Source organism: Archocentrus centrarchus, chromosome 6, assembly GCF_007364275.1.
Source record: "Archocentrus centrarchus isolate MPI-CPG fArcCen1 chromosome 6, fArcCen1, whole genome shotgun sequence".
In the NCBI taxonomy this organism is placed as follows: Eukaryota; Metazoa; Chordata; class Actinopteri; order Cichliformes; family Cichlidae; genus Archocentrus; species Archocentrus centrarchus.
The window spans coordinates 11,502,783-11,526,781 of record NC_044351.1 but is presented as its reverse complement, the minus strand read 5'-3'; the positions used below and the strand labels follow the sequence as shown (position 1 = coordinate 11,526,781).

At 41.7% G+C, this 23,999-nt stretch overlaps 2 protein-coding genes across 4 annotated transcripts; one reads left to right on the top strand and one right to left on the bottom strand.

Moving 5' to 3' along the window:
• Positions 1-4,128: 4,128 nt before the first annotated feature.
• skic8 (SKI8 subunit of superkiller complex) lies at positions 4,129-15,904 on the top strand. The gene is made up of 11 exons (XM_030731644.1): positions 4,129-4,263; positions 4,567-4,623; positions 4,714-4,741; positions 6,455-6,560; positions 6,859-7,031; positions 10,773-10,921; positions 11,169-11,262; positions 13,956-14,049; positions 14,266-14,358; positions 14,894-14,972; positions 15,675-15,904. The coding sequence occupies exons 2-11, from the start codon at positions 4,612-4,614 to the stop codon at positions 15,762-15,764; spliced, it is 918 nt and encodes a 305-aa protein (XP_030587504.1). The 5' UTR covers positions 4,129-4,263; positions 4,567-4,611; the 3' UTR covers positions 15,765-15,904.
• Positions 15,905-18,304: 2,400 nt separating this feature from the next.
• Positions 18,305-23,589, bottom strand: slc25a44a (solute carrier family 25 member 44a). Of its 3 annotated transcripts, XM_030730675.1 has the most exons (5): positions 23,095-23,146; positions 22,854-22,974; positions 20,310-21,017; positions 19,974-20,101; positions 18,305-18,741 (listed from the first exon to the last, which is right to left on the bottom strand). In XM_030730675.1, exons 3-5 carry the CDS (start codon positions 20,941-20,943, stop codon positions 18,550-18,552), a joined length of 954 nt encoding a protein of 317 aa, XP_030586535.1. In that variant the 5' UTR covers positions 20,944-21,017; positions 22,854-22,974; positions 23,095-23,146; the 3' UTR covers positions 18,305-18,549. The 3 variants fall into 3 exon arrangements, with proteins under 3 accessions (XP_030586535.1, XP_030586536.1, XP_030586534.1); XM_030730676.1 differs by lacking the exons at positions 22,854-22,974; positions 23,095-23,146 and adding an exon at positions 23,469-23,589; XM_030730674.1 differs by having other exon boundaries at positions 22,854-23,148.
• Between the last annotated feature and the right edge of the window lie 410 nt (positions 23,590-23,999).

Genomic DNA, 23,999 nt, shown 5'->3' with positions numbered 1-23,999 from the left:
TTTAGTCTTCAGCTCCTTTATAGCAACTGTCTTTAACGGGAGCGCAGGTCCCTCCCCCTGGACGCTGTGTCCCATTAACAGAACAGGACTGACACGTCGGTTCTCTCTGGGGATCACAAAGACTAAATTCATTCTTTTAGAAGGTATTTGTAGACCAGTGGTTTGTTGACAGCTGCATTAATGTGAAGTTTTGCTTTCACAGTCTTTGACGAGCTGGATCAAAAAGCAGAAAAGGAAATAATATAGAAAAGAGGCAGCTCAGGTCACAGGTTTCTATTGATTTAGGAAAAAGTCCGGTGAATCTGGAAAACTTCTCTCTGCCCTAAAGTTCATCAAACTCCAGCTGATGTCATCAATAACTGCTTTTTTTCTGTTTTCATGCACTTCTATGGATCCTGTAAGATATTAAAGTAGAACAAATTAGCCTGAAACCAGTCGTGAAGCACAAACACAGATCAAAGCTTGTTGCTTCAGAAAATTCATCTGGATCGTTCTTGTTGATTCCCCTGCAGGCTTTAACAAATGATGTCTCCATTATGCATTCCACTGTATTGCATTAATTATGTATTAGTCTGTATAATTTGTTCAGTGTGGAATCATTAAGGATTTATTTTTATTCTGGTGAGCTTTTGACCTTTTTGCCTTTACATGACTGTATAGGTACAAAACCTTACTTAAGCTTCTGATATGATATAAATAACATGAGGGGGTGTATGGAAATTATCAGGGTAGGGAGAGAGGATTGGATCATAAAAGGCAAAGCCCTCCAGAGAGTAACTAATATTTTCCTGTCATAATAATAACAATAATTTTTAAAAACAGGGAAATATAGCCAGTAGGTGAATCTGAGCACTACAAGAAAGTTGCTCTTTTTCTACCAGTTATTTTAGTGCAGAGCTAACTGAACCTTGTTCAGTTAGCAATATTAATAAAATAATATTGGTAATAATATGTATACTAAATTTTTTCTTTTTTTTCACGTTGCCTCCTTGGCTGGAAACACAAGCGATGGGACAAGGTACGTTCCAAAACTCAAGGAAACCTAAACTGGGGAAAAATTAACGAAGGAACATTAGAGACACGGGGAGCGCAGGAACAAAACACTGCCGCTACGACAACAAGACTCGGACAAGGGATAAGGGGAAGACTGAGACACACGAGGTAATCAGGGAGAGTGAGGCAGCTGGAGAGGATGAGGCACAGGTGAACAAGTGAGACACAGGAAGCAAAACTCAAAGCAAGCACAAAGATTAGTGATTCACGGAATAAAACAGGAAGTGATAACAAAACAGGGACGACACAGACGAGACTTAAATGCAGGGGACTGACACAAGGGGGGAGGAAAAACTCTAACACAACTGGGAAGCCTGACTAAGAACACATAAGGAGAACACAAGAAACAATAACAAAACTTCAAAACCCCCAAAACACAAAGCACGGGACAGAAGCCCCAAGACCATGACAGTGATCAGCTGAGCTGTGCTGCTGCTGCTCTTTATGGATTTACACAACTGAATACAACAAGATGTAACCCAGTATTTCACAAGCTATCTTGGCTGTTTTCCATCCCCCACTGACAGTATACAGTTGGTGTAAAGGATGGATTCAGTGAATAATTCTCAGCATCATCAGCTTAAATTCAAATTCATGCTATACTTGATGTAACCTAACTCTGACCATGAACACCACAGCCACTCTGCACCAGAGCTTTACTGTAAATTCACTACAGTCCACTACACTACAGCTGTACATTTAGTTAGCAGACACACTGTGACAAACTGTACAGAAACACTTGTGTATTTGCTGATATTTGTTGAGCCAATAGAAACGTTGCATTTGAGTGTACCAGCCACTTTAAAAATATCACTGCCTTTACGCTCGCTCCTCTTCTGTACTGCAAGCTAGATGCTGAAGTACTGCAACTACAACATAAGGAAATCTGCACCAAAAAGGCCATTTCGGACTTCAACCCCTGAGCACAGCGCTATAGATTATGCATAAATTATATGTTTTCAAATGTTTCATCTTTTTTTTTATGTGAAAAGCCCTGGTGTTGGATACAGCAATAGGATTGTCTTTTATGCATAATTGTTCCCTCCATTTAGGCTCAGATGGGTTTGAAGTTTGAAGGCACGCACACAGCAGAGCGCACTTAAAACACCACAAAAACAAAGCCTCAGTTCAGACTTTATCTGTTTTCAAATATAAATGCAGCTGATTTTATTCTTTGTTTTCAATCCAAAAGAATTAAAAGGCAGTTTTGTTTTTTCCTCAAGACTAAAACAGAAAATCGTCTCTTTGTATAACAGAAATGCCTTCATCTAATCTGCAAACGGGGTAAACGGTAAATTATGCCGCTCTGCTCTCACAGTGCTTCGTTTTGTCATGTTAAAGATAATGACACCATCCTCTTTTCAGTATGCTGCAGTCTGTGCCACAACAACAGGTTCATTACCCACCATTATTACTTCCCTGAAACATCTTGGCTGAAAACATTTATCATTGCTGCATCAATATGCCTGAAGAAAAATATATGCATATGTTCCAGTTGAGGCTGGAAAAAAGAAGCAAACTCCACATGTTGTGCTGTATACAGTGTGCCTCATGTTTAATAATGTAGGTGTAGCTTCATATTTGACAATGCTTCCTGTTCCCTTCTTGCACATGTATGATGAAGCCCCTGTGATCAAGCACTATGAATAAGAGATAATTCAGTGTATTAACAGTTTTGAGCAGCATGTGTGCAGTTCTATGAGTGGTTTTTGTGTTAAAAAAAAATTTCACCAGCCAAACACTTTTAGTCTAAGTGCTCCAAGTTCTCATTTTCACACATTTACAGACATGGTTTAACACACAGTGAAGCAATTGTGAATGGCAAAGGGATTTTTAAAAATAAAAAATTACATTTTTGCATTTGTGACCAGTTAAAACATTATGTTATTACATTTGTATTTTACCGTGTTGTCATTTATTTTATATTCAGCAGCCTTATGGAAGCCTGTGATAGACTGTACTTAAAAGATGGACATAAATTCTTTCTGAAAACTAAAGCCAGCCAAAAGTGTTTTAAACCTGCATTCTTTATAATGGGCAGCACCTCCTTTGATTTCCAAAGGAAGCCCAGTTTATAGACGTTTAAGGAGAAATAAACCTACTCCTGTGACCTATTACCTTTTGAATGGTTTTTCCCAATGAGTTTATGGCCTCTATTACTGGTTTAGAGTCATGGACTTGTTTGGCTCATTATGTTCCCCATTAGTGTTCAAAAGGACAGTAAATCAGAACTAACAGGGCAATGGCCAAAATGCTCAAGTCAAGGACTCAAAAACAGGACCAACTGCTATCTTTTATGTACAGTCTAAGTTTGTTCAAGAAAAAACAGCACTCCAAGCTAGGCTGCTGAAAGGATCACTGCCTCTTTGCCTCAAACGAAATTATTCATCTTAAATGGATGGTTTGCCAGCATTGAGTATCTGCAGCAGAATAGCTGTAGCTAATGTAAGGCCCATTTTGAGGACCAGTCAAGCTCTCTCTGTCTTTCTCTCTCTGTTATAAATAAAGCCTCTCTCATCTTTCTTGTTCATGTCCTGAGCTGTCAGGAGAATTACAGTGACATCCTCTGTATGCTTACAGTTTATGCTTCACCTTCATACATGTGCACTTCCCAATTCACTAACTGCCCTCCGTCTGTCCTCCGTTCTCTCTCATTTTCTACATTCATCAGCTCCTCAGAGTACTCCTTCCACCTTCTCACCACACTCTCTTCACACAAGTGTGTGTCTTACTGTTGTCAAAGAAAAACAGTAACATTTCATTTTTTGCACAATTCAAAAGTTTGTAGTGCATATGAGCAAAACAAGCACACAAATACAAACAGCTTGCACCACTGACCCCCCCCCCCCCCCAAAAAAATCCTGGTAGCCCATTTAAAAATGGACACACCCATGTTGTATCACTAAATCTGCTGTCACAGAAAGCGCCCATAGATTTTAATTCATGTAATGTCTCTTGTAATGTCTCTTGTAATTTAATCGATTCAGTTTTTAACTACAGGAATTACTGCATAGACGCATTATCACCGCAGCTCCGCTAGGGGCAACAGTGAGCTCCATAGGTTAGAAATGTTTGGGTAGAGAAAAAAAACGGATGTAGAAGAAGAAGTTCGCCGAAAACGGAAGTTACATCAAATGTTATTATGGAGTCTCACATGTAACTCGCCGGGCTTCCAAAATTTAATAAACCATTTTATAAGGCATTTTCAAGGTACGTGTTATCTTGCATATTATCACAGTTAGTTAGTTTACACGGCTGACATGTTTGGCTTCGTGCACTGGGCGGTAAGGTGTAACCGCTACTGTACTGAGCTAACAGGCGCTAGCATCAGATTTTCCCACTAAGTTCGTTTTTTCCAAGCCCTCAAAGCTGGTTTAAAGAAGTACCCATTTAATTGTCTGCCGTCTAGACTCGTTTGCACCTGTAACTGGTTGAAATGTGTATAATTCGGAGGACAAATCCACTATTGGAATTTATTTTGGGCTGCTGTCACTGATTCATATTTCATCTTAGGTTGAGCTGAGTTTAACTGGATCTCGCACTCCCAGGACCAAAACAATGAGCACTCAAGTAAGCTGTAAATCTAAGCAGCCGCATGTTTTCTGCCTTGCCGTTTTTCTCCGAACTGAGATTAACTCTGAACTTATGCTTTGATTTCAGTACAGCATTTTGTTCAAGCAAGAACACGGTGAGTAACATGCTGGTTCCCACTGCAGAGTCACAGTAATGTAAGGAGGAGCTAGGTATCATTCTCAAATAATCTCGTTATTAACAGCTTTGCACACAGCCAACTACATTTTTATGCGTTCTATCATGTGTAAGACAGGAAATTTGCCATAAGATTATAAGAAGCCTTCATCCTCATATGCAGGGTTTTACTTACGTACTAAAAAATGTTGCCCACCAAAAGAAAATCACCAGGACCTCGAATAACCAGGGAACAGTAATTAATTAATTTGAATTTACTCAAGCTTGAAATTTTTTTTGTTCCTCACTTGGCTAGAAAAAAACCTGCAAAATGCATAAACGTCTGTTAACTAAGGTAACACAGACTGCCATAAATACATGCAAACCAGTTATAGTGTTAGAGGTGGAAGTCGCCACAATATGATATTATTGAAATACTTCACTCACAGAATGATATTGTTGTGATTTTTAACATTTTGTGATATGCTGAGTGTGGCCATAACATATATTGTGATTTATCACCTTTTTTTTCAGCTACAAATTATGTCCTAAATTTTGTCAATATCTGTTTCCATCAGTAATAAACTTATCTCACTTAAGTTATTTTTTTTGCTGTCATTAAAACCTGCATAAATGTTGCCATAAGACAGAGTTAGTCTGCCATTGAATGGGCTCTAGTTGGCAATTACATGCAATCTGTTTCTGATAATCCAGCAATTTAACTGTGAAAAACTGTTGAAAATCCCACATCTGTTGCTGTCTGAATAGACAGAAATTCACAGTTGACAGAAAAATCACATTTAGCTACCTTCCTGAAGGTTAGCAACCTTCCTGTTCTATAGGGATAAAACCAGAATGCAGCCAGTTGTGTGGGGTCCCCTTCAGTTGTGCTCACTTACAAAGACTCATTCAGGCTGATGGCAACATTTTGGCAATCTGTCTGCGTTTATAAATTAGCAATTATTTGCAAATTTTTGACAATCTCTTTGAGAGTGATTGCAGTCGGTCCAAATCACACTGCCAACATTTCTGCAAACAGTGGCAGTGTGATTGCAGTCGGTCCAAATCACACTGCCACTGTTTGCAGAAATGTTGCCTCCTATCAGGCGACCTGTGCAACACCTCAAGGTCTGGGCAACAAAATAGTCACCACAAGTATCAATGGGTCACAGAATGTGAAAAAATTTAATGCAATCACCAGGCAGCTTCTGATTATTATTATTATTATTTTTTTTGTAGATGTAAGGAGGTTGCTATCCTGTTTTTACTTGTGCAACTGAGCCATCAGCTTGCTCTGAATTAGGAGGTAGCTTTGTTAAACCAAGTATAATATTTAGAGTATTTTATTTAATAATATATTGATATTTGGTGTCCCTGTATTAATACAATATTACCCCACAAAATATCATGATATCTTGTGAATGCGATAACTCCAGAACAGTCTTACCTGGGATATTCAAATTCACATCTAGATGCATACTGTTCAAGCTAGACCCATCAAACTTCACACACTTCTTCACTGACTTTACTATAACAACACCCCCCCTTTCCCCGTTATGAAGCCAAGCATTGGCACCAGCTCAGCGATGCTCTTGTTATAACTGGGGTTAAGATTGTAAAAGACATTGCATGTAATGGAAGCCTTTTATCATCTGGTGCGAATAAAGCACCCCTTTATTGGCATTTATTTTTATTCTGCATTGTTTCCTCTCAGCACACGATGATGCCATCTGGACGGCAGCGTGGGGTAAAAGTGAAGCAGACGGCTCCGAAACCATCGTCACAGGTTCACTCGATGACATGGTGAAAGTCTGGAAATGGTACGCATTTCATTTAGACACTACTACTTCTGATAGCACTTAAGACACTAGGAAAGCCAGGAAATACGCTGATATATGTTAATCTTTCTCTTACCCACTGGATAACATTTTGTATGCAAGATTTTCACAAAACACTGCTATAATTTTTGAGTGATACCCCTCAGCATGTTCCAGTTTGTTTAAGTTCTTTTTTATTTCTCATCATCACTTTAAAATATTCTCAAATCCAGCCTTATGGAACGTCAGTTTATTTGACTTGACGTGACCAAATAATCTCCATGTCATGCTGTTTGTGTAGGTCAGACGAGAAGCTGGAGCTGCAGTGGACGCTGGAGGGCCACCAGCTGGGGGTGGTGTCAGTAGACATCAGTCACAATGGGGCCATCGCTGCCTCCAGCTCCCTCGATGCACACATCCGTCTCTGGGACCTTGAGTCTGGGAAACAGATAAAGTCCATGGATGCTGGGCCAGGTAAGACTGGACTTCAGATATTTTCTTTACATTAATTCACAGAGGATGGAAGGATGAGATCATATCTGTTTTTTTTTTTTTTTTACTGTTCACCACTTGGCATTTAATTAAGGTCACCAAAAAGGAAACTGTTGACCAGTTTCATATTAAACAAACAAGCAGGAGATGTAACAAAGCTTGTTTTATTTTTTTCACGCACTCACCTTCCAGGAACCTTACACCCAAACACTGTCTGTTATCTTCAGCCCAGCTGTACTTCATCTAAATGCCATGTCACTTTATATTAGTGACACTCTGTTTCACTCAGTGGTCGGTCCAAGTCGGACTTTTTTCCTCCTTTGGACGAATGATTTTTTACTATAGTTGCATTAGATTTAGAGGAAAGATTGTTGATCTAAGTCTTTGTTTCCTTGTTATTTTTATTAATTGACATTATATCGATTAGATTCTTTAATGATCTTTGCTATAGTGAACAAAGGCCTGGTTTGGTGTGCTGTTAAAGGTAGACTAGTTAAGACATTTGAACATTTGACACCCGCATGGTATAGGTCATGTAAAAGTTTAGAAACTATAATACGAGTGAGGCCACTCCCTTTTTGTGAAAACATTTAGGTTTGACATTAAAAGATGAACATGAGACAAAAGATCAACATCTCAGCTTTTATTTCCAGGTGTTTACATCTGGATCTGATACACAGTTCAGGAGCTAGCATCTTTTGTCTGAAGCCTCCCATTTTTCTTGTGAGCAAAAATATTGGAACATGTGACTGACAGGTGTGTTTTGTTGCCCAGGTGTGTCCTGTTACATTGTGATTATTCAAACAATAAATAACACTGAATGTGTACGCTCAGTTTCAGATTTGGGTTTTGCCTGTGCAGACTGTGCATTTATAGTTAGAGGAGTAACCAACATGAAACCCAGAGAGCTGTCTGCAGGTGAAAATGAGAGAAGATGGAAAATCAATCAGAGCCACTGCACAAACATTGGCTATAGCCAGTACAATTGTTTGGAATGTAAGAAAGTCGTTACTGTAGCACTGTAGCTTTCACACAGCCATACATATTCTTCCCACTACATACACTTACATACACCCAACATATCACTCCAAACACGTTGAGTGGAAGGAGGGGGAGGGCGGGTCTTCCACACCCCAGTTTCATGCACCCTGCCTGGGTGCCTAGTGGTTTGGGGCCAGGTTGGCTGCTTCCCTGGGGTGCCGCTGGCTCTGTGCTGGTACCCGCTCACCCACACTTGGTGTCCATGTGAGTTCTGTGTGTGCGCGCATGAATGTGTGACGGTCATATGTGTGAGTATGAGTATATGACGTGTGTGTGTGTGTGTGTGCGTGTGTGTGTGTGTGTGTGTGGACAGCAGGGCCTGGGTCTGTGGCTTGCTGAGCCTTGGCACCTGTGGGACATGGTTGCGGAGGGGGGGAGTCACCCCGCCCTATCTCTCCCTGCTGCTTCCCGCTGATTGCCACTGCTGCCCCTGGGGTGTCCGGTGCCCGTGGGTCCCGGGGTTCACGGCCGGATGTCTTGGCGTGGGTCTTGGCCCGCTCCCTTGGCGGTTGTGGCCTGGGGGTGGCTCGGGCCTCTTTGGCGTGTGGGGGGGGGCTCTGCTGGCTGTTGGGCGGTTCTCGGGCGCCTAGGGCCGCATTCTCGGCTTGTGCGGGGGATGCCGGCCTGCTGCTCGTTGCCTCTGGCTCTCTGGACTCTTGCCGTTTGACCGTGGGGGGGGGTCTGTCTGGGGTCTTCCTCCTTCCTCCTCTGGGGTGTGTGCGCAGTTGCCATTGGGATGTGTGGCCTCCCATTTTCTGAGGTCCTAGTGGGCCGTGGATAGGCCGCGTCCCCTGGGTCCTTCCCTGTTTGCCTCTGGATCACGGGGGGCGTGGTTGCAGTTGCAGCACACACAACAGCAGGATTGTGTGTGTGTGTGTGTGTGTGTGTGTGTGTGTGTGTGTATATGTATGTGCATGTATATAGATATGTGGATGTGTATGTATATGTGTGTGTATATCATTCTTTGATTATTCTTTTCTCCCCTTTGTTTGGTTTTGTTTTTGTTTTTTTTTCTTTTCTTTTTTTCTTTTCTCTTTCTCACTCTTTTTTCCTACCCTTTCCTTTCTACCTGTCAGGCCTGGTGTAAATAAATAAAATTAAATAAAAATACAAACATTAAAAAAAAAAAGAAAAAAAAAAAAGAAAGTCATTACTGGTGTGCTAAGTAACAGATGTTGAACAGGTAGACCAAGGAAAACAACAGCAGCTGATGACAGAAATATTGTAAGTGCTGTAAAGAAAGACCCTAAAACAACTGTTAGTGACATCAGCAACAATCTCCAGAGGGCAGCAGTGAATCTACTGTTCAGAAGACTTCATGAACAAAAGTACAGAAGCTTCACCAGAAGCTGAAAACCACTAGTTGGTAAGAAGAACAGAAGGTCAGGCTGCCAAGAAGTGCAGAGACGAGCCTCAGAAATTCTGGGTCAAAAGTTTTATGGACTGATGAGACAAAAATGAACCTTTACCAAGGTGATGGAGAGGCTAAAGTTTAGAGAAAAAAAGGATCTGCTCATGATCCCAAACATACGAGCTCATCTGTGAAATACAGTGGAGGTGATGACATCGCTTGGGCTTGCGTGGCTTCTTCTGGGACAGGCTCATTAATCTTCATTGATGATGTCGCACACGATGGCAGCATTACAATGAACTCAGAAGTCTGCAGAAACATTTTGACTGTCAATTTAAAGAAAGATGCACCCAGACTGGTTGGGAGGTCATTCATCATGCAGTAAGATAATGATCCAAAACACACCAACACTACAAAGGAGTTCATCAGGGGCAAGAAGTGGAAGGTTTTAGACTGGCCTAGTCTCCAGACTTCAACCCTATAGAGAATTTTACCTGCTAAAGAGGAGAGTGAAGGGAGTAACCCCCCAAAACAAGCAACAACTGAAAGAGGCTGCAGTTAAAACCTGAAAAAAACATCACAAAAGAAGAATGCAAAAGTCTAGTGATGCCAGTGGGTCACAGGCTTGATGCAGTTAGTGCAAGGAAAGGATTTGCATCTAAATATGAAGTCTTCCATTAAGTCTTATCTGTTCCATTACTTTTGCTCACAAGAAAAATGGGTGGCTTCAGAACTGTGTATCAGATCCAGATGTAAATACCTGAAAATAAAAGCTGAGATGTTGATCTTTTGTCTCAAATTCATCTTTTAATGTCAAACCAAATGTTTTCACTCTACAGCAAAAATAATGGGATTGGCCTCACTGTTCCAATACTTTTGGGGGGGAGTATAACTGCAAGGGAATGCTTAGAGCACTTTCCTTTGACCTTTTAATAAAAGTAATCTGGAATCAAAAATTTTATGGGTTCTTCATCTACGTCTGTGCCAAGTTGAAATTCTGCCTGGTATTTTTGCTGACGGAAGCAGTGTTCACACATAAACTTTGGTCAGTTTCTGGAGAATCAGGTTAGGATATAAACAGTTGCCCTTTCACACACGTAGCACCCAGCAGGAAATACTCCAGCACATTTGTAGTACTCAGAATACTCCATGTGATTTGAATTGAGGGAGATACCTGGGTAGACTGTGTAGCGCACATGAAGATGGCCCTTGGCTGGCTAAAGTCTAGCTAATGTTTGATCTGACTGAAGTGGCATTCGCATGATCACGTCATCTCTGTGGTGATGTTATTGTGTTTAATTCTCCCTCTCTCTGTTTGCTCTCTTCTCTAGTGGATGCATGGACAGTGGCCTTCTCCCCAGACTCCAAGTACATCGCCACAGGAAGCCATCTTGGCAAGGTCAACATCTTTGGTGTGGAAAGTGGCAAGAAGGAATATTCTCTGGACACACGAGGAAAATTCATCCTGAGCATAGCTTACGTAAGGAGCTGTAAATTCTCATTTTGGCCAGCTGGGTTGTGGTTTCTGAGGCATGAGATCTCACTGCCTTGGTTTCCCAATAACTCATCTTGAGTTGTGTTTTTCGCTCATTCAACCCAAAGTATCTCTTTATTTTAACTCTTAACCCATTATTATCTCCAGGGCCAAATATTGTATATCATCTAATCTCATTTCACTGCAGTTATTACTTATAAAGTAATCATTTTCATGCCTTCTTGCCCCTCAGAGCCCAGATGGAAAGTATTTGGCCAGCGGAGCCATCGATGGGATCATTAACATTTTTGACATCGCCACTGGAAAGCTACTCCACACACTGGAAGGTTGGTTCAGTTTTTAGTATTCATTATAAAAATGATAAAGTAACTGCTGATTATTTTCATAACTTTTTTCTTTAAGTCATTTTTGATCAGCCCTGTGAGGTCTAAGTCATCATCAATTATGAGAACTAATGCTAATCAGTGTTCTAAAAAAAAACTAAAGGACTTTTTTTTGGGGGGGGGGGGGGGTGTAAATAGTTTTTATGTATATCAGTTTATTTATTGATTTACTTTCTTATTTTTCCCTTGATGCCAAGAAATGAAAGAACAATTTTCAAAAGCCAAGGTTAGGCCGTGCTTAGACCTCAGAGGTATGGTCCTAATTTATAGTGGGGACAGTGGGGATGTGATATATATGTCCCTACCACTTGTTTGATTACCTAAAATTGTCCCCGCTACCAATTTTATATTATTAGATATGTATTTATGACACAAGCACTTACTTCAGTATGAGTCCTGCCTCTCTAACCCGATATCGCTAATAGGATTATTTTTGACACTTTCTTTGCTAATGCGTGAGGATAACATTATCTGACAGCTGAATGTGCATACAGGCCTTTGCTCTGTGCACAAAAATACAGGACAAATCATGTCTGGTATTGATTCACTAAGTGACAGTGTATTTTACAATTGTGGGCATGAATGTCGTGGTAATTTGGGGCTTTAAAGCAATTCTTTAAACTGTTCTTTTTCCGGGGTGGAATGATTGTACAGCATAAATCTTTATGGACTTTTAAAAGTTTGAATTTATTTTGGATAACCTCAAATCCACACAGGCTCAAAATTATACACTGCTCCAAAAAATAAAGGGAACACTCAAATAACACATCCTAGATCTGAATGAATGAAATAAATGAAATATTATCATTGAATACTTTGTTCTGTACAAATCTGAATGTGCTGACAACAAAATCACATAAAAATCATCAATGGAAATCAAATTTATTAACCAATGGAGGCCTGGATTTGGAGTCACACACAAAATTAAAGTGAAAAAACACACTACAGGCTGATCCAACTTTGATGTAATGTCCTTAAAACAAGTCAAAATGAGGCTCAGTATTGTGTGTGGCCTCCACGTGCCTGTATGAACTCCCTACAATGCCTGGGCATGCTCCTGATGAGGTGGCGGATGGTCTCCTGAGGGATCTCCTCCCAGATCTGGACTAAAGCATCCGCCAACTCCTGGACAGTCTGTGGTGCAACGTGACGTTGGTGGATGGAGCGAGACATGATGTCCCAGATGTGCTCAATCGGATTCATGTCTGGGAAACGGGAGGGCCAGTCCATAGCTTCAATGCCTTCATCTTACAGGAACTGCTGACACACTCCAGCCACATGAGGTCTAGCATTGTCCTGCATTAGGAGGAACCCAGGGCCAACCACACCAGCATATGGTCTCACAAGGGGTCTGAGGATCTCATCTCGATACCTAATGGCAGTCATGCTACCTCTGGCGAGCACATGGAGGGCTGTGCGGCCCTCCAAAGAAATGCCACCCCACACCATTACTGACCCACTGCCAAACCGGTCATGCTGAAGGATGTTGCAGGCAGCAGATCGCTCTGCAGGGTGTCTCCAGACTCTGTCACGACTGTCACGTGTGCTCAGTGTGAACCTGCTTTCATCTGTGAAGAGCACAGGGTGCCAGCGTTGAATTTGCCAATCCTGGTGTTCTCTGGCAAATGCCAAGCGTCCTGCACGGTGTTGGGCTGTGAGCACAACCCCCATCTGGGGACGTCGGGCCCTCATACCATCCTCATGGAGTCGGTTTCTAACCGTTTGTGCAGACACATGCACATTTGTGTCCTGCTGGAGGTCATTTTGCAGGGCTCTGGCAGTGCTCCTCCTGTTCCTCCTTGCACGAAGGCGGAGGTAGCGGTCCTGCTGCTGGGTTGTTGCCCTCCTACGGCCTCCTCCACGTCTCCTGGTGTACTGGCCTGTCTCCTGGTAGCGCCTCCAGCCTCTGGACACTACGCTGACAGACACAGCAAACCTTCTTGCCACAGCTCGCATTGATGTGCCATCCTGGATGAGCTGCACTACCTGAGCCACTTGTGTGGGTTGTAGAGTCCGTCTCATGCTACCACGAGTGTGAAAGCACCACCAACATTCAAAAGTGACCAAAACATCAGCAGAAAGCATAGGTACTGAGAAGTGGTCTGTGGTCCCCACCTGCAGAACCACTCCTTTATTGAGTGTGTCTTGGCAATAATTTCCACCTGTTGTCTATTCCATTTGCACAACAGCATGTGAAATTGATTGTCAACCAGTGTTGCTTCCTAAGTGGACAGTTTGATTTCACAGAAGTTTGATTTACTTGGAGTTATATTGTGTTGTTTAAGTGTTCCCTTTATTTTTTTGAGCAGTGTACATACATTCACTTAAATCTTTAAATAAGTGGTGCTAAAGGTTCTATAATGTCTTTTCAACTTGATAAGGCCGAGGCCTATTAACTACAACTAGTAGTTTCTCTTTGGTGCCATACAAAGGATTTGTTTGACAGCATTCACTGGACTCACCACTACAATGGGAAAGTCCAAGGAATTCAGTGAAGATCTAAGAAGGTAAATTGTAGATTTACATAAGCTGGGAAGATCTCTTGGAGCCATTTCTAAACATCAGCAGATTCCAAGCAATAGTGCACAAGTACGTTTTAGGACTGTGTGAGGACTCTCTGTTTACCCTCTCCTCAGGTCACGCCATGCCCATCAGATCCCTCACCTTCTCCCCAGACTCCCAGCTCCTGGTGACGGCTTCTGACGACGGCTACATCAAAATATATGATGTGTGAGTTTGCCAGCTTCTTCCAGATAGTAGCTTTTACTCTATAGATGATATATAACTTCATTTATTCTGAATGGAGTTAAAATGGAGGAAAGGCTGTGTCAGTGTTACTATGTCAGCGTTACTATTAACCAGCAAATTAACCAGCAAATTTGTGGTATAAAGATTACAATGCATTTTTTTTTTTGCTTAATAAAACCTACTGAAATCATTTTACAGGCAACACGCCAACCTGGCCGGCACACTAAGCGGTCACGGATCCTGGGTCCTTAATGTCGCCTTCTCTCCAGATGACACCCATTTTGTCTCAAGGTAAAGTGAAGCTCTTCAGATGGTAACAGACAGGTAATTTCATGTTGTGCTGATGCTTAAAAGCTGCACTTTGGTATAAAACAGATGAAAAATGGCATCTGTTATTACTAGGGGACATATTTTCTGCTTCACATTCACACAGGATATTTTGCACCCAAAAGAAAAAGTTGCAAGAAAAACAGAACTGGAGAAAACATAGCCCACATAAGATTGCTGCAGCTTTCACTCTGCAAACTACAATTCACACAGGTTTCTGATCACAGTCAACCTCAGACACCCAGGCTACACTATTCCACAGTAAAGTGGGCTAAAGACCTGATACACACTGTGCTATTGTACATGTATTAGAAGGTAACAACAAATCTGCCCTCATCAGTTGTATGTCAGTGAGTTCAAAGTGTTTTTCTACTTTCCCATACTCGACTCCCCTCGTGTGAAACTCTAGTCAACTAAAAGTTTCCAGTTCACGATGCCAAGATAAACTGAGCTTGCCAGCGTAACCTGTAAAATCTTCTCATTTTTTGCTACCTTTCAGCTCGTCTGACAAGAGTGTTAAGGTGTGGGACGCCGGCTCCAGAGCGTGCATCAACACGTTCTTTGACCATCAAGACCAGGTGACTCTGCGTCTCTTCGTTTAATGTGTTACAATCAAATTCAGAGTGAGATAATCCAGTTGCTGCAGGTGCTGACGTGTCAGGAAAATCGATATGCCTGGTGTCATGCAGTGGCCCCTCACGTAACCTCTATCTGATGGTTCAGCTTGGGCAAAACCAATAAGCCCTGCTGTCATTAGGGCTCTGGTTGCAGACGGCTGTTGGCAGTTTGATCCGTTCTCCAACCGAGCCTTTAATAAAATAGCACGACGACTCAGAGACGAAATCAGAGGCAGCTGCCATTTTTTGTATTTTTTAACTTCAAAACCAGAAAATCTGCAGGGGCAATTTGCAGCGAATTAACTGCTCAGCTTTGCTTTGTTCTTGCATTTAGAAATTTTTCAGCATTTGTCTCTTTCTTCTGTTTGCTCTTTAGTGTTTGGTTTTAGCTTTCTGCACTGCTCAGTTTGGGTTCGGTTACATTTCTGAGGCTTTAGAGCAGCAGCCACAGCTAAAAGTGGTTCGCTTGTGTGGCACGTGTGTGCTTCAGCTTGATAACAGTTAAACTGAAGGAGAATTATATTATAATGTAGTACACAGTGCTGTTGTGCTGTGCATTGTCTTCCAAAAACAGTGTGCACAATATGAATTTGTACTTGTCATATGTGTGCAGTCTAAGTGCACAGAGCTGCCCGTTTTCATCGATCCTTCTCCTTTCCATAGGTGTGGAGTGTAAAATACAACAGCACCGGATCAAAGATCATCTCAGCTGGAGACGACCGTGCCATCCACATCTACGACTGTCCCATGTGATGTTGAGAGAAAGATCTCCACAGCTGTTGACTCAGATCACTTATAGAAATTGGTAATTTAGGGAGGGAGGGGGATTAAAGCTGTAAATGTGACTGTTTTGCACCGGCCGAGTACGGTCAAATAAAAGGGTTGTTTTTGTATTCTGGTGTAATCGTATTTCTTTAAGAATGGAGCGCTCACGGTTGTGAATCAGTTTCATGGCAGTGACTGATTTGGTGATGTGATTTTTATCTGTCTATAAAAGCAGCATTAACATTGTAATTGATGACCTTAAATAATCCCATAGACTGTAAGAGATGTGGCCACCATGATGTCACCTTACTTGTTAGTAAAAATCCAGTTGTGAAGCCCCGAGCTGAGCATTTTCACCATCACCATCTTTGGGTTTTGAAACCAGATGCAACACTATGTGGTCATATAAGGACTAATTAATCAGAGGGAAGGCCTACCCTAAAGCATACCCTGCTTTGTCATCCAAATTTGCTAATAATTTACAAAATTACCACTGTGTTGTATTCAATACGCCTTGAAAGACGTGATTAAACTTACCAAGTATTAGTTCACAAGTAGCTTCTCTTTTCAGAACCAGGAGCTACTTCCACCTTTATAGGTAGCCTATGGATAATACTGATATTTAAAATGGAGTGTGTAAAGATCAAAAGCTTAAGTGCTTAGACTTTTTTTTTTTTTTTTTTTTTACCCTTTATGATGAAACAGAGCCTTTTTTCTCATTCACTTCTATTATTCACTTGTATATTTGGGACATTATTGCTCATTCAGCGCTGCAGGTCCATTTCAAAACATTGGTCTTTGCTAAACCAGCAGACTTTAGTCAGTTTGTGTCCCCAATCCTGTTGCTGGAGGCTCACTGAAATTTGTAATGAACTCTACGCTTCACTGAGTACCATTTGTCCTCGTGTGCAGCTCTGACGTCAGAGAGCATGCTGGCAAAGGCAAAAAGAAATGCAAGTTTGAAAGGGCTTGATTTCAGAAGCAGAAAGGTCAAGTGGGATCCCTCCGGTGGGCAAAGCTGTGTACTGCAGCCTCAAAAAAAAAAAAAAAAAATCATACTACTCACCAGCCTTTGCAGTGAATCAAAATTCTTTATTACTTTTCATTGAATTTCCACAGGTTCTCACAAACTGTACAGTTTTTTTTAAACTGTTTGATTCTCAGCAGGTAGAAGGTAAATATCTCCCACACAGGTAAAGATCCACTTAATGTGCTTCTGTGAAACTGGAGGATATGTTCAGTTGAATTGTCTTATTCACATGAACACCATATTCAGAACAGAATTTTTTAAAAAAAAGGCACAGTGTCAGACACTGCTGAGACATGTTTTTTGGCAGTAGTTAAAAGTCAATTTAAACATGGCTGCTTTAATCAGAGCAGTCATTTCGATGTACCTCACACTCATTAATTGACCTGTGAACTCTGAAGGCAGCTGTAGAGTTCAGTTTTTGTGTGCTGGTGTGGTGCTGCTGCCTTTAATGTCTGCTTTCATCAGTCTTACCAAACAGCAAAATTCCCCCTCTGTAACTCAGTGGTAGCAGATTTGTTCCTCAGTCATCCAAACAATACAAATAACATACAGGATTATCACAAAGAAACTACTGAATTTCCACCCATAATGTTGGTCTAAGGCTCTTCCTCATACCCACTTTCTTTTCTTCCTGTCTTCAGACTCCACTTTTGTTTACTAGAGTGAAAGTTCAGCATACTAAGATATTTTAGACAATTTCATGCTCCCAACTTTGTGGGAACAGTTTGAGGATGGCCCCTTCCTGTTCCAACATGACTGCACATCAGTGCACAAAGACATGGTTGAGCGAGTTTGGTGTGGAAGAACTTTACTGGCCTGCACAGAGTCCTGACCTCAACCTGATAGAAAACCTTTGGGATGAATTAGAGCAGAGACTGTGAGCCAGGCCTTCTCATCCAACATCAGTGTCTGACCTCACAAATGCACTTCTGGAAGAATGGTCACAAATTCCCATAAACACTCCTAAACCTCGTGGAAAGCTTTCCCAGAAGAGTTGAAGCTGTTACAGCTGCAAAGGGTGGGCCGACATCATATTAAACCCTATGGATTAGGAATGGGAAGTTACTCAAGTTCATATACGTGTGAAAGCAGACAAGCAAATACTTTTGGCACTATAGTGTAGATTAAGCCAGATTTCACAAAGACCTCTCAACATATAAGGGTTTGGGAATTCTAGCTTAATTTCCACACTTGTCTACAATAAGATGGCATTTAAATTTTATTTAGGCTTAAACACATGAGATTCTTTACACTGTTCACAGGAATGCACTGATAACAAGCTGGGAGAGAAGGAAGGCGTCTGTCTCCAGATTTTGGCACACTGCAGAAATGTATTTTGTTGAGCAGCTCCATTTTAAAATACACACCCAGCTGATATGCTTAAGCTTAGAAACAAATAAAACCCCTGATTTTCTGCATATCCATTCATAAAAAACAAAACACATAACATATAGGAGCGGTCTAATGTCCTTTAAGAAGCAGCTTATTTTTGTGTTTATGGATTTTTTTTTTTTTTTTTTAAAGTGAGTTTAGTTTTGGCAAAAATATTGTTTTCACTTGTAACATCACAAACAGAAAAAAGACAAGGTAATCAAACCTGTAACTCCCAAGCATACATACAGACAAACATCAGCATGTGCACTTTTTAAATGACTCGGCCCTCAATGCCACGTGGAAGCCACTTCATGGCAGAGCAGTTATCCTGAGCAGGCCCAGGTCGACCTGCTTCCCTCCCATCTTTTATCACCAGTGTCTGGACCCAATAAGGTCAGCTCGCAGGCTCAGTCTCTTTAGCGTCTCGTATCCAACCACAATGAGCACTGACGTGGGCGTGGATGAGATGATGCGGGCTGACAGCCCCTTGGTCAGCCCAAAGATGCCTTCTTCCACCAGCAGCTGCTTGAATGTCCCAATAATAGATGTTCGTCCCTCCACCTTAAACAGACAGCATACGTCATCTTTGTTATGTGCAAATCAAACCTATTGTAAGGTTCAAAGTCAAAAAAAAGAAAAGAAAGAAACTCTTGCTTTTGTGAATGACGGTGAATGTCAAAAATGACGTCACGATTTTTGTACTGATGTATCAGTGCTCAGATTTCCAGAGTATACAGAGGGAGATGCTTCAGCGGTGCAAAATGAGGCTTTCTGGAGAAAAGCACTTTATATGTTCAGGTAAAGATCATACAATTATACACAGAAAACCCAACAATCAAAATGATTGTTGCACTTGGTGACAGTGAGAAGGAAAATCCTCCGTTAAACAGGAAGAAACCTCCAACAGAACCAGGCTCAGGGAGGGGCAGTCATCGGCTATGACCGGTTGGGGCTGAGGGGAGAGAGACAGGCAAAACCTTTGGCTGTGGAGGAGTGCCAGAGATTAATAATAACTAATGATTAAATGCAGAGTGGTGCATAAGCACAGAGTGAAAAGTGGTGAATGACGAAGACACACTCACACACTAGCTGCAATAGCCTAGGGCCTACTGCAGCATAATTAAGGGAGGGTTAAGGGTCACCTGATCCAGCCCTAACTATAAACTTTATAAAAAAGGAAAATTTAAGCCTAATCTTAAAAGTCGAGTTCAAGCTGAAGAAGTTGATGTTCAAATCAGAAGCTCCAGAACAGCTACTGAGTGCCAGCTAATTTTATGCTTTATAGCACAGGTGTCAAATTCAGTCTCACCAAGAGCCACACCGGGAAACGGGAATATCATCACAAGCCAGACACACTGCATGAAACCAGTTTCCTAAACATGGATTAAGCCTAGTCCTAGACTAAAAGAAAAAGTCCACAGAGTTTATTGACACACTCAATCAAAATGTATCTCACACAATCTTTTCACATACAGTTTGGTCCACACAGAGCACCCAGCAATGTTTACTAGCCTTTGTAGCATTGAGTAGAGAAAAATAATGCTTTCCGATTACATTTCTACACCAAGGATCCTACACAACCAACTCACAAGCCTGAATTAATCAAGCCTGAATTTGACAGTTACTGCTAATATGGGGCTGCTAACTACTATAACTGGACATTATCATTTTTTCCATTCATGTCTGTGTCTGATGTGCTCTCACTTCTTCAAAAACTAATGTCTTGACAACCTCATGGATGCAGTGGGTGTGTGAAAATAACTTTGGTTTTTTTTTTGGGGGGGGGGGGGTACCTGCACTCTTGCACGAACAACATCCATGGGGTTAGTGATGGTGGACGCGGTTGCTGCTGCCATTGGTCCTGCAACAGCCTGCAGAATCAAGTGGGGGCACTCACTTGGTGCTAATAAGGACAACTGCTCTGGGAACACAAAGGATATAAAATAAACCGTGTGAGGTCAAAATATTTCATATCTACAGGTTTTGATGATCAAATTGTTGAAGCTGTAATATTTTTTAGCAGTTTCCAGCACACTCCAGATGTCCTTCTGTCTTCTATAGTATTGTTTTTATTAGAATGCATATTGAGTATTTTACATGTTACCCGTGATGCTTAAAAAGTGATTTACCTGCATAAAAATGATAAAAAGGCCACCAGAGTGCACTGTTTGGGATGTAAGTGAGGAGTGATGCCACGTAGCCCCTGTAAAACCCTCTGAAGCCATCGGCTGCAAATATCTGCACCGTAATGTCACGGGTTTGTCCGAAACTCAGTTTGTGCTTTGTTGCTGCAAGCACCATTTTGGGTTTGGCCCTGAAGCGTGTCAGGTGCTCCCCTTGTCCTTGCATCATTATATGCTGAGACACTATGTCTATGGGCACAGTGATGGTCTGAGCCACCAGGGACGCAGCTCCTCCTGCCACCACTGACTTCACCGTGTTGCTGGGCGAGTACTGGTTCACGTACTTGCGCACCAGTTCGTAGGTGGTGATATAAGCCTGTCCTGCGATCAGGGTGAATGTATTGACCATGAAGCCACGATAAAGGCCCTGCACTCCCTCAGCTCGCAGGATCTTGCAGAAGGCATCGAAGGTGCCGGAGTAGAGGCTCTTCCCCTTCTGCACTTGCAGGCGGGTGCGGATGAGGCTGGCTGGGTAGACGGTGGCCCTGGTGGTCAAGGTCATGAATACACCCAGGGAGTAGAACTTCCTCTTGTCTAGGTCCTCCCATTCAATAATCTGGATTGCACCTTTCATCTGCATGGTGCCGGCCTGGGCAGTGCTGCACCCCTAAAGCTGCAGATTGGCAGTGATCAACCCCACTGCTGCCATTCTACCTGCAAGAGCCAGAAACAGTTACCATTACAAGTCCTGTGGTCAGATATGGACACATATATTTCTCCATGTACTCATTTCCTCATTCAGAATTTAGACCACAGATAACTGATTGTTCCTTTTTTTATTTATTTATTTATTTTTTTTTGGGGGGGGGGGGGGGTATAATGTAACAATATCTGCAAAGCTGTAGTTGGGGATGGCATTTTTAGTATGACTGTTTGACTCCACGAACTGTCCAAAATACCAATCAGAAAAAAGCTAGCTCAATGAGGTTGCACCAAGGCCCACTATGAGATAAATAAGGATTATTTTGAATCACGTGAAGGTGCTCTAGCAGAGTTCAAGAACAAAAATTGGGACATGATAATGAGCATAATAGATTTGCTTTAATAATATAATTAAAAAATGAAATGTTTACGTTTAATGGTCTGCCAATTTTCTGACCTCATCTGATTGCTGCATACAGCAATTTCTTGTTTGTATTATATTACACTAAAGAACTGAGCACACCCCTCTGCAGTATGACTTAAACGTCAGTGACTCAAAACTGTATCGCCTCTTAATATTTCCAATCTTTCCAAGTTGAAGAGCAGAGTTACAAACAGTCAAAAATAAAGACTTTAGAAAGATTACCCTGAAAATCAATACAACAGATGTAAAAAAAAACACCCAATCACCAAAATAAATCTGAGTCTATCTCATTTCCATAAAGACCGTCTGCATGAACACGGTTATAAAATTACCTGCAAACACCAGAAATTAATCCAGTTTTTTTTAAACTATTGGCTGCATCCATCAAAATGTCTGTGACCTCTCCACATGGAAAATACCTGCTGCAGGAACTGAAAAACCTGACTGGGCACTTCACAGTCAAAATGGGAAAGGACACAGGAAGACTGGGGCCCAACTATGAATAAATCAGTGAAAAAGGTTTCAGCAGTATACGGAAGTATAGAACGAGCCTAATAAGAGTCCCATGAAATGATGCAACAAATGGTGCAATACTTTCCCAATGTAGCTCTGCAGAGAAGAAAAAAAAAAAGGAACAAAACTGCAGAATTCAGCTTTGCTAAAGAAAACGTGAAGAAGCTAGCTGAATAAAAGGAGGATGTTACAGGATAAATCCCTTTCACACAGTAAGGAAAAGCGCACTGACTTTTTAGAATTTAAAACCTCCTGCAGGACATAAATTTTGAGTATATTAAATCTAGAGACTTGTGTTTTGAAGTTTACATAAGTGAAAATACTCCACAGTTGCAGTGTAATTACTGTAAGGTCACACGTTTTTTATATTATTATTAGTTATTTGCGTTTATTTAACTGGGGCAACTCTTGCTAATGTGCATCACTATTAAATATAAATATAAAATGTAAACATGCCAGATTTGAGAAAAATGATCATTTATGTCATTGGGTCGGTCACATGAAACTATGCAAACTTCAAAAGACACAGATATACAACAGATCACACACGTGGACCAGAGACAAATACAAACAATGCACACGCTGCACCCAGGTCAGTCTGACACTGATCTATGGTGAATCCTTCTTAAAAACAACAGACCTGGGAACGCCACAAGAGGAAAGGGGGAAAACTAAACACACCTGTATGGTGCATGTGCACTCAACCCTCAGAGTCGTAAATAAGCCCTGAGAGAACTCTGATCTGACTTTGACTCCTTCGCAGTGCCTGGTCAAGAAAAGCGGAAACACGTGCAGTGACATTACGCACCCACGCTGCCTTAGCTAGCTAACAACACGAGTGACACCACGTTGTGCAGGTTCGTTTTTTAAAGAAAAGAGAGATTAGACGTATACCCATCACGCCAATTAACCTTGCAGCAGGTCGCGACGCTCCTCTTCCGCGTCTACAAGCACCTACGAAACTCAGCGGTTCTCCTAAGCTCGCGCGGCCTGCTCTGCTACAAGAAGGGTCATGTCTTCCGTCCATCAGTCCTGCGAACAAATGTCGTCAAATGTGAAAGGTCATGAGCTGGGTTCAGCAGCTTGTTGTTACAGATCTGTTTAAACCTCTCCTGAAGAAAATCAGGGTGCAGAGTACGGTTTTTGCCTTACAGGTGACCCCTGTAGCTGGTATGTTTACGTAGTTGTCTGCCAAAACGCGACGATGCTGGGGCATTCAGGGCCCGATACTATGGTAGGAATTGCAATAATCACACTAAACCAATGCGAAAGGGTATTGTTGGCAGGGATGGGACGCTCGATACTGACGTTTCGACACTGTGGATTGCACCTTTTTGCTGCATAGTGCACAGCAGCCCTTTTCAGTATATTTTATTTTATAAACTGGTTTATTGTGTGTTCCTCTGAATTACTAAGCGACTGAAACAGCCTCACGTATGTTAAAAGAGAGAAAATAGTATTTGCTCAGACACGCTGTTCTTTACAGTCACAGCTGCTGTTTTTAACAGTCTCAGTATTTTTCTTACCTTGTTTGTGCGGGGATTTCTCCAAAACATGTGATCATAATTACTGATAGTCTGGTATAGCAGCTTTGTTTGGAGTTGCGCCGGGCTTGTCTGTGTCATTGTTTCACAGCATTATCAAGATAACCAGATTGTCCACCAGGCGTCGCTGTGGAGATATGTTTAAGATTGTTTGGAAACTTCGTTGCACTTCCGGCACAAATGCTTCAAACGTTTCGCAAAGCCTCGCCTTGCCCATCAGCTTTTAGGCGCTCAAAAGAAATGTATAGACGTGGTTTAGTGTGTAGTTTAAAGTTGTATACAGTATGTTTGGAAGTTCATTTAAAACAGGAAGGACCTCACTACCAAATAATGAAATGACTATTTCACATGATGCAGACATTATATTGCAGATTGTACCACCTGCTTTGTAAACCACAAAAACAAGTTGTGTCGGTTGCATTAAAGTTGTTATCTGTAACAGACGGTTGAAACTGTATCCGAACATAGTCCGAGGCGCCCTGAAGGCAGCGCAAGTACAAAGAAGGCGTTGCT

Bases quoted from the DNA above. Each gene is read 5' to 3' on its own strand.
- skic8 (XM_030731644.1), top strand. The intron at 10,922-11,168 runs GTAAGGAGCTGT...CTTGCCCCTCAG, and splicing joins TCATCCTGAGCATAGCTTAC to AGCCCAGATGGAAAGTATTT. The intron at 11,263-13,955 runs GTTGGTTCAGTT...CCCTCTCCTCAG, and splicing joins GCTACTCCACACACTGGAAG to GTCACGCCATGCCCATCAGA.
- slc25a44a (XM_030730676.1), bottom strand. From the start codon at position 20,943: ATGCAGATGAAAGGTGCAATCCAGATTATTGAATGGGAGGACCTAGAC. The intron at 20,102-20,309 runs GTAAATCACTTT...TTGTGTTCCCAG, and splicing joins TTTTTATCATTTTTATGCAG to AGCAGTTGTCCTTATTAGCA. The intron at 18,742-19,973 runs GTACCCCCCCCC...TGTCTGTTTAAG, and splicing joins TTGTTCGTGCAAGAGTGCAG to GTGGAGGGACGAACATCTAT.